Source organism: Argentina silus, assembly GCF_951799395.1.
Source record: "Argentina silus genome assembly, chromosome: 7".
Taxonomy (NCBI): Eukaryota; Metazoa; Chordata; class Actinopteri; order Argentiniformes; family Argentinidae; genus Argentina; species Argentina silus.
The window spans coordinates 14534670-14548147 of record NC_139661.1 but is presented as its reverse complement, the minus strand read 5'-3'; the positions used below and the strand labels follow the sequence as shown (position 1 = coordinate 14548147).

The 13478-nt window shown below is 45.6% G+C and overlaps 2 protein-coding genes and 1 long non-coding RNA gene across 3 annotated transcripts; 1 reads left to right on the top strand and 2 right to left on the bottom strand.

The window, feature by feature from the left end:
- Nucleotides 1-689: 689 nt before the first annotated feature.
- LOC310807067 lies at nt 690-3797 on the top strand. Its single transcript, XR_014554305.1, has 3 exons — nt 690-3524; nt 3657-3675; nt 3710-3797. It is a non-coding gene; the product is annotated as an uncharacterized lncRNA (long non-coding RNA).
- Nucleotides 3798-3854: 57 nt separating this feature from the next.
- Nucleotides 3855-11001, bottom strand: smad4b (SMAD family member 4b). Its single transcript, XM_083673350.1, has 11 exons — nt 10776-11001; nt 9406-9919; nt 8051-8225; nt 7631-7660; nt 7277-7501; nt 6597-6704; nt 6110-6160; nt 5447-5630; nt 5066-5234; nt 4446-4584; nt 3855-4080 (listed from the first exon to the last, which is right to left on the bottom strand). The coding sequence occupies exons 2-11, from the start codon at nt 9643-9645 to the stop codon at nt 3869-3871; spliced, it is 1533 nt and encodes a 510-aa protein (XP_083529476.1). The 5' UTR covers nt 9646-9919; nt 10776-11001; the 3' UTR covers nt 3855-3868.
- Nucleotides 11002-11331: 330 nt separating this feature from the next.
- On the bottom strand, nt 11332-13346 carry elac1 (elaC ribonuclease Z 1). Its single transcript, XM_083674245.1, has 3 exons — nt 13099-13346; nt 12356-12832; nt 11332-11998 (listed from the first exon to the last, which is right to left on the bottom strand). Exons 1-3 carry the CDS (start codon nt 13253-13255, stop codon nt 11520-11522), a joined length of 1113 nt encoding a protein of 370 aa, XP_083530371.1. The 5' UTR covers nt 13256-13346; the 3' UTR covers nt 11332-11519.
- Between the last annotated feature and the right edge of the window lie 132 nt (nt 13347-13478).

Here is a 13478-nt window from a genome sequence, read left to right as displayed (position 1 = left end):
CATGCCGTGATAATAAACCGATTTTGATTACATGTGAAGAGTGCCGTTGTCCTCCTTGTCTTCTAGCCAATACAGGTGTAGGGCTCCTACCCTGGCTCCTACACATTGCTAGTGATGCGGTGACTTCTCCCCCTTACAATGTGAGTGCTGTGGGTGTCTAGAAAGGCGCGATTTAAATGCAGTTAATCATTGTTATTAGTATTATAGTATAGTTTGTTTGCAGTCATAAGGGAAGAGGGGGTTGAAGAGGTGCTAGTTGAGCTAAGACACAGGATAGCAGGTATTTCAATAACACGGGGCTTCAATTAGCCTGCTTTGTCGAAATAGTATCTTCTTAAAATATGTATTTGTGTTTGTATGGCCACCAATGTTAGAAACGGCTTTGTCTAGATTTAGACTTAGAGCAGGACCGCGCTGTGAGGGTGTGTGGTTGTGGTGCTGCGCTCAGCGGTGCAGTTCCCTACCACTGCCAACAGAGAGCCGCCGCCCCTGTCTGACCGGAAAAAGTCTATGGTCTGACCTCGCCTGCCGCGGAGTAAGTCAAACGCGATGCGACAGCTGCAGGCGGCCTTGTGTATGGATATTCTAGAACACAAAGAACTGATTCTAGAACACAAATAAGAACTGACGTGATGTGCATTATTCAACGAGACGCAGTGGGACAATGAACGAATGAGACGGGTAGAATATCAGGCCATTTTTAATAATTTCACATAAGAAATACAAGTAAAATGTAACCGTCATTTGTCCTGTTACCAGCAACACATTTTAGCTTGTTTCTCCGTGATCCTATGATAAGTAACCGACTGCAAGTCATACAAAAATGTGTTGGCCTAAAATAATGCAATTTAAGATATCAGGTACTGTCAGAAAAATAAATTGAGCAACAAGTCCATTTTTCAAAACAAAATGAATAAAATCCGGATCAGAGGAGTAGCATGTACAGGTATGAATCAAAATCAAGTTGCTAGGTGACGTGGGGAGAACAGCTTTAACACGTCGCCGTTCAAAAGTAACGGTGGAACATTTTTGAGAAAAGCATCACGACTTAAATAATGTACAACATTAACCTCACATACAGCAACCAAACCAATCTCTTCCATTCACTATATAAACTGGGAGTGCAGATTTAGAGAGCTTGGCTTCACTATTTTTCATCTATTGACCAGTGAGATAGCCAAGTAAATAGCCATCAGTAACAACAACGAAGTCAATCGAAAAAATATTTTAAAGTTTAAATATCCGAGTTGCATATCATGTCTGTTTTTAGACTGCAGCAGCAGTTTCTCTCACTAGGCATGATTTCGTGATTTCATGATTTCACTTCATGTCATACGTGTTCCTTTACCCTCTACAAATAACAAAGACTAATTTATTATAAAATGTTTATTACACATTGTTCTTTATCGAGTCATAAGAGGATAATTAATAATTATTCAACTTTCTATCACTTTACTGACAACTTTGAGTCTCTAAAGGGGAATTATTTGCAGAAATGCATAATATCTTAGTGACCATGACGACCGTGACAGTTTAAAACAGAAATGGTAGAATAATGTGTTTACATGCAGGGGCAAAGGATCATGGGAAGTCAACAAAAACACTCAACAACATGTTGAGAGCTATTCACTGTGTGGCGGGTGGGGTTCGAACCTGGGTCTCCAACATGGAATACCCAAACATCTACAGTACCATTAGGCCAAGAGGACATCCTCAAGATCTGAAGATACGCCTCAGACAGCTACCTCCTCACAAGAGTGTGATTCCAGATCACCTCTGATGCATTTGTTTACTCTCTCTCTCCCTCAAACATTTTAAAAGCATTGGACCAGTTCAAACATGAGCTAGAGGAAATTTCTACCATCATTCCTTCCTACCAGAATAATGAGTCCTTCACTTTGAAATCCACAAGAGAGAGAGAGAGAGAGAGAGAGAGAGAGAGTGACTAAGTGCACATTTTGAAAGAGAAGGTCGAGGCAGCCCTGACCACCGTTAGTGCAGACTACAGGACAGAGGAGGACAAGAGGGGCCTTCAACATGGTCGCAGGGGGAGGAAGAAAGGAAACATCACCCAGATTTAGAATGGTTCTAGAATGAGATTTACAATGGTTCTAGAATGAGACTGTGAATGATTCAAAATTAGATTTAGAATGGTTCTAGAGTGATTCTCATTCTAAATCCATGGCATTGCCCCCTGCTTAAGACAGTGTGATGACATTAGGATCCTGTTTAGTTAGATATTCTGATTGTAATTGATCATACTTGATGGATTACAAGGAGAAATCAACGTCCTGGTTATTGATCAAAGCATCATAAATAACCGGCACTGCACAATTTGTTGGGAACATACGTGGTGAGCGGGATTCAAACTTGGGTCTCTCACGTTGAAGACCCAAGCATCTACTATTTGGCCAAGAGGACATCCTCCAAGGGTGACACTTGAGTGTACATGTCCCAGACAGGGCTACCTCATCACAATAGGCAAGATTCCAAACCACGTCCACTACACATATTGTACGATGCCATCTCATCTCACCACTCATGCAAAACATTCACATGCATTTAAATCAAAGAAGAACTACAGTGAGTTTATTTACACGAAGAAAGAAAAAAGTTAAACATTATTCAGAAAGGTGAAGAGACAGAGGACAACCCTGCGGGTGGGAGTCCTGATCCCCCTCGCATGGTGAGAGGGCACATGTGAGGAACTATACAATTGAAGGTGTCAATAGTGTTGTGAACTTTGAACTATTTGAGATTGTGTGTTTGTGCTGTAACATACTATCTGCTCTGAAATATACCTAAATACCAACTTTCTATCTATCTATCTATCTATCTCTCTCTCTCTCTCTCTTCATAATTGACTATACAATAGCAAAGGGATATTTAATAAAAACACAAATTAAAAGAAAGTGCTAAAATAAAATTGTTATTACAATTACTCTCATAAAATACACACACAAAAAAATAAAGCCCCCAAAAATATATCATCGTAATATTGCTGGAAATCGCCTTAAATGCTTCTTCTTCCTTCTCTCTCACCACCTGTCAGTAAACATTACATGATGCCAGAGACCATAACCTGCCTTTCCTGGCAAGAAGCAGCACTCTGAGTGTAGCAAAAAATCCATCCGGAAACCTAAACCAGTCCCTATTACAACCACAAACTCCTCGCCGCTCCAGCAGATCTGAGAACATTTGATAGGTATAAGTAAACAAGGCATGAATTCCTCCAAGCCAATCCAACAGCGAGGTGGAGGAAACAGCATATTGCTTATACCTATCCAAGCCTTGGAGATCAACAAGAGTGGCTAGGAAGAAGGGGAAAGGGAGTTCCGATTTAGAATTCAGAACACAAGTAGTACTATGCTCCGGTATGCTCTGGGTAACAGCATAAAGAAGGTTATCCAATAGGATGACTGTTGAAAGTGATGTTAGTTGGTTCAGTCCAGGGGTGGGGCGTTAAGCTGGTTCAGTTCAGGGGGTGTGAACCGTGTTGAGTTGGTTCAGTCCAGGGGTTGGAGGTCGTGTTGAGTTGGTTCAATCCAGGGGAGGGGGTCGTGTTGAGTTGGTTCAGTCCAGGGGTTGAGGCTGTGTTGAGTTGGTTCAGTCCAGGGGTTGAGGCTGTGTTGAGTTGGTTCAGTCCAGGGGTTGAGGCTGTGTTGAGTTGGTTCAGTCCAGGGGTGTGAACCATGTTGAGTTGGTTCAGTCCAGGGGTTGGGGGTTGTGTTGAGTTGGTTCAGTCCAGGGGTTGGGGGGTCTGTGATTGGGGTAGTTTGCGGTTGGTGTAATCCAGGGGTTGGGGGTCGGTGTCAGTTGGTTCAGTCCAGGGGTTGGTGGTCTGTGATGAGGGTAGTTTGCGGTTGGTTCAGTCCAGGGGTTGGGGGTCAGCGATGGGCATGGTGTGCAGCACCTCATCCAGGAGCTGCAGGGCGCGGTGCAGGTGGATCTCGATCCAGCAGGGGGTCTCCTTGATGCTTTGGCGGGGGTAGTCGGGACCCCAGCCCTTCACAAAGCTCATCCTCAGGATACACAGTCTCCTCAGGTCGTCCACACCAATACCAGCGGCTGCAGAGAGACCTGGGGGGAAAGAGGGGGAAAGAGGGGAGAGTTAATTGATGCAATGCAGTAATTGTGTAGTTGTGTAGTTCAGTTCAAGTTCAGTGTGTGTGAGTCTTACTGATGGCAGGGTCAATGCCCCCCACAGATCCAGACCCAGGGATGTTCCCTGCCACGGTGTGTGTGTGTGTGTGTGTGTCTTACTGATGGCGGGGTCAATGCCCCCCACAGATCCAGACCCAGGGATGTTCCCTGCCACGGTGTGTGTGTGTGTGTGTGTCTTACTGATGGCGGGTGCGATGCCCCCCACAGATCCAGGCCCAGGGATGTTCCCTGCCACGGTGTGTGTGTGTGTGTGTGTGTGTGTGTGTGTGTGTGTGTCTTACTGATGGCGGGTGCGATGCCCCCCACAGATCCAGGCCCAGGGATGTTCCCTGCCACGGCGGCTGCTTGAGCTGCTGCTGCTGCCTGAGCCGTGGCCGCCTGCTGCTGCATCTGTCTGTGGCACTGACGCAGGTCAAACACCTGCGGGGGAAACACACACACACACAGAACACACAGAACACACACACACACACACACACACACACACACACACACACACACACATTGTGCAACATGGGGTGGTCAACAGTGAATCCTGAGAAGTGTGAGACTGAGCACACCTTGTACACTGTTGCAACTAAGACATAAGACAAACATTTGCTGTAGAATGACGTCCAATGATAAAGTACCTTAATGTATGTGCTGGGGTAGATCCTGTACCTTAATGTATGTGCTGGGGTAGATCCTGTACCTTAATGTATGTGTTGGGGTAGATCCTGTACCTTAATGTATGTGCTGGGGTAGATCCTGGGGTAGATCCTGTACCTTAATGTATGCACTGGGGTAGATGTACCTTAATGTATGTGCTGGGGTAGATCCTGGGGTAGATGTACCTTCATGCATGTGCTGGGGTAGAAGTACCTTAATGTATGCGCTGGGGTAGATCCTTGGGTAAATGTACCTTAATGTATGCGCTGGGGTAGATCTTGTGGACGGCGTCTCCAGGGGCGCGGCCCGCCTCCCTGTCCAGGTAGTAGCTCTGGACGAACACCGCATGGTCGCTAAGGCAACGCACCCACACGTCCCCTTCACCTTTGCACTCCAGCTGCACCCCCTTTCCGATGTGGAGCCTGGGGAGGGGACAGAGGGGGTACGTTAGTGGGGGAGGATGCGTCATACAATACCATGTCAGAACACATTAACAATCAACAATCTTAAAAAATGTGTGTTTATATGATACACACTGATAAAAACAGGTCAAGTCATATTACATAAGACAAAGGAAGCGACATGGGCTTCATTGGTGGTCACATTGGGTTTGGAGGTGGTCAGCGGTCAGTACCTGGCTCTCTCTATGGCCTCGGTCCGGTGGACGTTGCTGAGCTGACCCAGGCAGAACCGGTCCCCTCCCGACGGGTCCACGTACCCGTCCACCGTCACCACGGGGCAGGTAGAGGGCACCTTGAAGGTCTCGCCCACCTGGACGTCCATCTCAAAGTAGGCGATGGAGCACCAGTAGTCAGGAGCTGGGAGAGAGAGGGGAGATGGTAATGGTAATGGCTGTCACTGTGGATTAGGGTTGTTCATTTCAATGTGTTATTACAACTGTCCCCAACTGAAATCAGCGATTAAATAAATAAATAAATACATACAAACTCAACCAAAGACTCTCTACACAGTACTAGTTTCAGGCCAGAGGGCCCCGATTTGCATGTGCACAAATGTGTACAATTAGGGCAAAGTCGGCCATCGTTACCGTAATATATGCAATAGATGCAGTGAGAAATGTTTCCTATGATACACATTACATTTTCAGACTGTTAACAACTCTGATTGAATAATTAGTTTTCTCAAAACCATTGTGAAAATCAAGCTACAATAAAAATCATGCTGTAGAGTATTCTGAGTTGTAGGGTATTTTTTGCTCCGCTCAACACCATTTCCTGAATCAAATTGGGGCCCACAGTCTGTAACTCATACAAACGTGGTCCTGGTCGTGACTTACCTGGGTGGTTAGATATGGGTGGCTGGAAGGCTAGCTCGTTGTGCACTGGCCCTGAGAGTGAGAGAAACATCACAGCAATGACCAATCATCATCATCGGTCATATGAATGACCCTACAATCTTGAGTGTGATATCAGAGTGAAATGCAGACCTAGGTCAAGAGAGACACTTTCAATCAAGTCAAGCCAGCTACAACCACCTCAGGTTAAGCTAGCTACAACCAACTCAGGTTAAGCTAGCTTCAACCACCTCAGGTTAAGGCGAGTTCTCGACTCCCTTCTTCTGAAGTGTACATTTGTGCACTCCACCCGGGAGATGGGTAAAGGTCGGAACGCAACCCAGGTATATGAAAGTATTTCCAACACTTTATGCCCTAGGTCTGATGATATGCATGTCTCTCCCTCTCCCTCCCTCCTCTTCCCGATGAAATGCATGCCTCCACCCCCCGCCCCTCCCTCTCAGTCAGGCATCCTGATGATAGGACTCACAGTAGTGTCCTGGGTGAGGCATGGGGGGGTGGTGCTGCAGATGGCCGTTCTGATGTTGAGGCATGTTGGGGGTGAAGCTGCTAGTTCTGGTCCACGTGGAGGTGGCATCTGTGGGGGGGGGGGGGGGGGACAGGTGGAGGCTTATAGCTCACAGGTGAGGAGGAAGAATCAGACGGACAGACTACAAAACAAAACTATACAAAGTAAAATGTTTAAAAAAAAGAAAGGGAATCACACACCAAACCTGGGTCAAATATATACTTCAGTGTTTGTGTGTGTGTATATATATATATATATATATATCCAATAGAATCAAAGCTAAATGAAGCACACCTCAAATATGTTGTATGACATACTTTATGTATTTGGCCCTGGTCTTCCAGTTCATATACCCAATAAATGAACTATGATACAGTTCAAAGAGGGTGAGGAAGATGGTGACAGTAGCCAATGAACAGGGAGGGAACCTTGTGACCACCAGTGAACAAACCAGACCAGACAGCAGGCTAGAAAGATGACTAAGATTTGGCTGAACTATCCCTTTAAGGTGGAAGACACAATGAGGAAAACAAATATACATAAATGTGTGTGGGGGACGAAATAATAGGTTGGAAAAGGGGCTTGCATGGCACTTCCTGATATGAACATTGTAAACAAAAACAAAAACAAAGAAATCTCACTTCCTGATCCGACGGCGATGGCGGGGAAGGCGGACGAGGTGGCTGAGGTGCTGGGGTCGGGGGGGGGCAGCAGGGAGGGGGGGCCGAAGGGTTCCGAGGGGGGTCCTCCTCGGCTGGAGGGGGGGTGCTGGATGGTCTGGAGGGAGTGCCCCCCGTCCAGCGAGGGCATCGAGGGGGGGCCGTCGAAGTCGTACTCGTCTTTAACCATCAGTCCTGAGCCGTGACCTGGGGGGGAACAGAGGAGAGGACACTTTCCCTTTAAGACTTTTACTATCAAACTAATGGAACTTTATTTAAAAGGCACCAATAGATCAATTCAACTCTGTTGCAACAATTGTGGAACAGTTCACTCACCTGAGCTAGTCAGAGTCAAGCCTGATAGATCTAGAAGAACAACAACAGGAGATCCAGGATTAGACATATCAGAATTACTTTGAAACAAGCGAGGCCTCAGATCTCTATGTGCTGCAGGCGACTACTACGACAAGCTACCATTGTCCAGGCTTGTATGACGATGGAAAGACCATAATAGTCCTAGAAGTTGGCGAGTGGACATAGGGGCTTTACACACTACAGGGCCAACCTGAACCAACCTACTGTGCTGGCTCAGATATTTTGTCCTTTCCAGCACTGTTTCAGCAACTATAGTGGATGAGTAACCAGGACTAGCCCAGTTCAGCTCAGCACGGTTCGGCTTTGTAGTGTAATTAGGGTTTACAGATCTGGAGTCAGGCGAAGAAGAACACCTGGAGCCAGAGAGAGCAGTGCACTCACCAATCCCGGGGGAAACCACCCGTTCGTAGTGGTAGGGGTTCACACACACGCTGTCACACTTCAGGTCAAAGGCGAACTGGCAGTACTTGACGTGCTTCAACTCGTTTTTATGCAAGTCGGGCCATCTCCACAACCGAGCGTAGATCACGTGGGGGAAGCCCTTCCGCCCCGCTACCTGGGAACAAGGTTGGAGGACATCAGCATTAACTCACCAACTGCCAAAGAGTTACGGAACACTCACCACCTAGAGTGCCAAGTGTTTTATGTGGTATTTACCTAGCAACACTACTTTGATTGGCTACAAAATGAAACATCATCATTTATTTTTGGTGAATAATGTCACCTCCGGCACTCCAGAATGTTGACCATTTGGGCGACTTTATTCACCCTCGGCACTGAATGAGTAAAACTCATACGGTGATGGGTCAATGGACCACAAGGCTACACTCAACAGTATTGTTTACCATCTGTAGCACCAAGAGAAGGGCAGGAGGAGCGAGGGAGAACAAGAGAACTAACTCTTTTTAGGGGCAGGAGGAGAGAGGTAGAAGGAAGGAAGAACAGATGGAGAACAGCGGAACAGAAGAGAGGAGGTTTTGATATTAACAGTTAAAGAGTTAGGGTCCAATGACACTTTATTCTTTTAAACCCAAAGGTTGCCATCTGTAGTCATGATGTCAGCTACCCCCTTACAATGTCAGTGCATAGAAAGTCGATACAGTCTATATAAATGCAATAAATTATTATGTATTATTATTAAAAGTGTCACATCACATGGCCTAATATTCCTCATTTATCCATTCTCATCTGACTTCTCTCATCATTTCTTATTTAATTTATTTATACTTTATTTATCAAGGGGAGTCCCAGTGACAAGTAATTTAAGCCTGATTTCTCTCAGATCTCCAGTGAGGCATTCCCAATAGAATTAGATTACTACTCGATAAAAATCTAGATTTATAGCTACGTATTCCCCTAATAGATATGAATGAATAGCCTAGCCTAGCATGAATAGAACAGATATGAATGGAATTCTCTGGTATTCTACTTTGACTACTTTGGGTGTATTGTGTGTTAGGCTAATGCAATGTGATTTTAATGTAACGTATTTTAATGTGCAGGGCTCCCCTGAAAGAGAGACCTTGGTCTCGGTGGGATACCCGTCAACCCAGTCTCCAAATTATTACGTTCTGGGGGATCGTTTCTGCAGACCAGGAAATACGGTCTGGAGGATGGTATATCTGGCTATACCAGCGTTTGACCACCTGTTTTCACGTAAGATACGTCAAAAACTTAAGATTAAGTTTTGTAAGAGTTACGCGACAGGTTTAATAATTATAATAATAATTCCCTACCTGTAGGCGTCCGTCCAGCGTCCTCTGGATGGTCACACACTTGTTGGGGTGAGCTCCGTTGGTGGTGATGGCCGTGATGAGAGAGTCCAGTTCGTCCTTCTTCTCCTTCAGTTTCTTCACCAGGCTCTCGATGGCCCGCTTAGCGAAGGTCTCACTCTCTCCCCCCTGCCGATGGCACATTAGGCTGTGGACGATGCTCAAACAAGCGTCGTTACTCGTAGGCGTGTTGGTGATAGACATCGTGAGGACCGCGAGTGTTTACCGCTGCTCCGTATAGTTCACCAAGGGACTCCGTCCCAGATACAAATGTTGTTGTTGTTGTTTTCTTGGTTACTGTGTGGAGCGCCACACCAGAGACATTGGGTAGTGAGAGAGTCTTTCCCAGCCAGAGGAAAGCACTAGGGTTGTCAGAAGAAAGTAGTGTCCAGAGACTTCTCGGTACAATTATACAATTATTACTCTCTGTGGTGCTGTGCCCCCAAAACCCACCGCTCAGGGGCGAGGATTGAGGGATCTAAAGAGAAGAGAAAAAAGGGTTAATCTTATGGCACTGAAACATCTATTAACACAAACATGATCACAATGTGAATCACACTCCACAGTAGGCAATGTGCCATGTAAGTTATACCAAATCAAATCAAAGTTTATTTATCAAATGCACAATATACATATATATATATAACATAACATAAGGTGGCATAGTAGCATAGTAATTAGCAGCAGAAGCTCAAGGGGGTGCCTGAGGTGATGTCAGTTGAGCAGTCTTATGGCCTGCGGGTAGAACCTGTTGGACCGGGTCTGGATACGCCGGTACCGTTTGCCAGATGGTGTTGCTCTGAGTTGTTCATCATATAATGTTTACAGCTAGGAGATGTTACTGAGCCTACCACAGCTCAGTGTGTGAGTGTCTGTCTGTGTGATGTCTCAAGTTGAGGAACACTTTGTGCAACATTGACTCTTGAGTCCCGGTAATAACAAAACAGATATTTACACACATTTCCAGTTAGCTATCTTGTCTACAACCAAGCACCATATGTAATTAATGCACAAAGAACCATTGCCTTGCTGGTGTAAACTGCATGGCCATGGCCGACAAGCACCCCAACCTAGTGTTCATCAATAATCAAAGTGGCTTGAATGACAGAGTAGCTACCTTAGCCGAGCTAGTACGCTAACTAGCCATTGGCCTAAAAAAAAAAAAAAACAGCCAACAAACTTAGCTAGCGATAAGCAGCGTATATTTGTATGCATAATTCTTATCTTGATATCGTATCTATGACTATTAATTAACGTTAGAGCCCCTGATATCTGTCAAAGACCTATCTAGGCCCTGGATAGCACCGCTAGCCTTTCCCTATCTACTCGCATACCGTGCCGACGAGTCCTGGCTATTCCGACCACACATCTGCTCTCTGCTCTGGGACCGAGCAGATCCACCGACCTTCTTTGTTTATCCACACAAGACTCTTCGATCGCTTATAATAACATAATTAAAATCTTTAAAAAAAACACCACTGAGAAATCGCTTGTTTCTCAAAATCAACGCGCAAATATAGCAGGCAGACGTTATGTTAGAAATCAGATTTGTCTGATCGGCTCCTACTACTACCGTTTCCTTCAATATGGCGATTTGCGCATGAGCACTATCTGGTAGAGGTAGAGATTATTCTACGAGGTCGATGTTTACAACAACTAGTCAAACGAGGACACCAGAAAAAATACAATGTGGCACTTGACTGGAAAATCCATAAACATTTCGGTTATGTATTCCAAGCTATTCTTGTCTAATGACAATTATCTGAGCTTTGAGATAAGGGACATGGTGGCAGTAATTTTTTCGTAAACATTCCACTATTCAAAAATAAATTTTGTAAAAAAATAAAATAAAAAAAAAAAGAATAAAAAAAAGAATAAAGCACAAAAAGGCATAATATAACTTTTATTCAGACCCAGTTACAAACAAACAGTTTTCACAGACATCAACTAATTCATTCGGGTATTCACTCACTCTCTCCCTCCCTCATTCATGTATTCACTCACTCTCTCCCTCATTCTCCATCATTCATCCATTCCCTCAGATTAAATATCAATAATTAAAAAAACGCTTTCTATCCTCATTGAGGTCTTTGGAGGTGTATGGGCAGCGTGAGAAAGTCCTCAGCCAGAGTAACCTCTATCCCCGTCCCCTGCAATGCCTCCTCAGCTTGTCTCCTCAGCTCCGTCACATCGTCCTCGTCCCCCTCCTTGTACATTGCAGAAGGCTTATACCTCTGGCTGAAGTGGTACAGCACCAGCCTCCGGGCACAGCAAGCCCGGGCCACCTCCGCGGCCATGCTCGGTGTGCTATGCCCGTGGTCCACTGCCTTGTCCCGATGCTCATCGGCCAGAGTGGCCTCGTGCACCAAAATGTCCGCCCTCTGACATGCTCTCAATGGTCCTTCGCCTACTAGAGAGCTGCAGTCCCCCAGCACACAGACTTTTCGCCCCGGAATGGCTTCCTCCAGCACCTCGCTGGGCGTCACCACTCGCCCGTTCTCCAGCGTCACCGACAGGCCAGCTTTTAGTCGGCCGTACTGTGGTCCGGGCTTCAAGCCTGAGAGAAGTTTATGACAGAATAAAATACAATACAATAGTATACAATAGAATACAATAGAATAGAATACAATAGAATACAATAAAATAGAATACAAGGGAACTGTGTAGTACTGTGGTCCGGGCTTCAAACCTGAACAAAGTTTCTGATAGAATACAATACAATACAATATAGGAGCTGGCAGAATACATATGGAGAGTGACCTAATTTCAACATGTCTAAAAATTTCTATTTGGCCTTCCCTCTAATACAAATGTAGAAAAACAACATTGATGTCAATCTTTAGTAAATTTGTGTACACAGACAAACAGAGAGGGATGCAGACTATGAAAAGGGTATATATTGTGGATGCTTTACCAAGATCCTTCAGAAGCTCTGTGTTTAACCGTCCAGGCCGATCTCGCTCCTGCACCGAGAACCCGAAGGAAGGTATCCGATGGAACAAACGGAACGCCTTCACAACGAACTGCTTGTCCTCCAATAGGACATAGCAGTCACCGGTGACATCCAGGGGTATGGTTGTCCCGGGGCGCTCTTGGGGGTATAGATGCCCAGAGTCTGTCCTTACCTCTGGGCCCAGCTGTCCTTCAGGGGGGCTTTGGTCCGTGGTGGGCTCCAGCTCGTGTACTGTGTAGGGGAAGAGGAGTTGGGAGCTGGTGAGCTCCAGGGCCACTCTCAGGAAATGCCTCAGACCCTGGGGACCGTAGATGTCTACACAAGCTGGAGGCTCGGTGGGGCTGGGGTTGAGGTTCATGCTAATGGTACAGAGAAGTCCTGGGAGACCAAACAGATGGTCGCCATGCAGGTGGGAGATGAACACTTTGGTGATTCTGCCTGGACAGAAAAACATAAACATACAGCATGAGAGGATGACATTAGCAGAAACATCCGTGAAAAACTTGACCAATTCATTCCATATCTACCTAGAGGCAAGTTGATGATTAAATCGTTATAATCATAATACACGGTAGAATCAGCGAACAGATGGCAGATACCCAATCTGAAAAAAGTGTGCATAAAGAAGGACTGCCTATAGTTAAAATACACTTTCTTAAAAAAAAAAACTGTTTAGCTAGCCAAGACAGATGTGAACAACTCACTGGCTTTCAGCTGACTCTTCATCAGTTGAGTTTGCGTCCCTTCTCCGCAGTCAAACAACCAACATTCCCCCTCGGTTCTGAGAACGAGAGCAGAAGCACCACGATGCGGGGACGGGTAGGCAGAACCCGTTCCCAAAAAAGTCAGGTCCATCGTCATTTTAAAAAACCCAACAACAAACAACTATCTAGTTGATTAAAAACGGACTTCTATCTGGCGTCTAGACAACTTCTGAACATGTTCGCTTGCCAACAACACTGTCGCGGGGATATGACGCCAGATAGTCACGCTGGCAGATTGAGGAGGGCCAGAGGCGGGGCACAAAGAAAGTGAAAATATGAATGAACCTTTCTATGAGCTTTTGAACAGATTTGAAAATAAT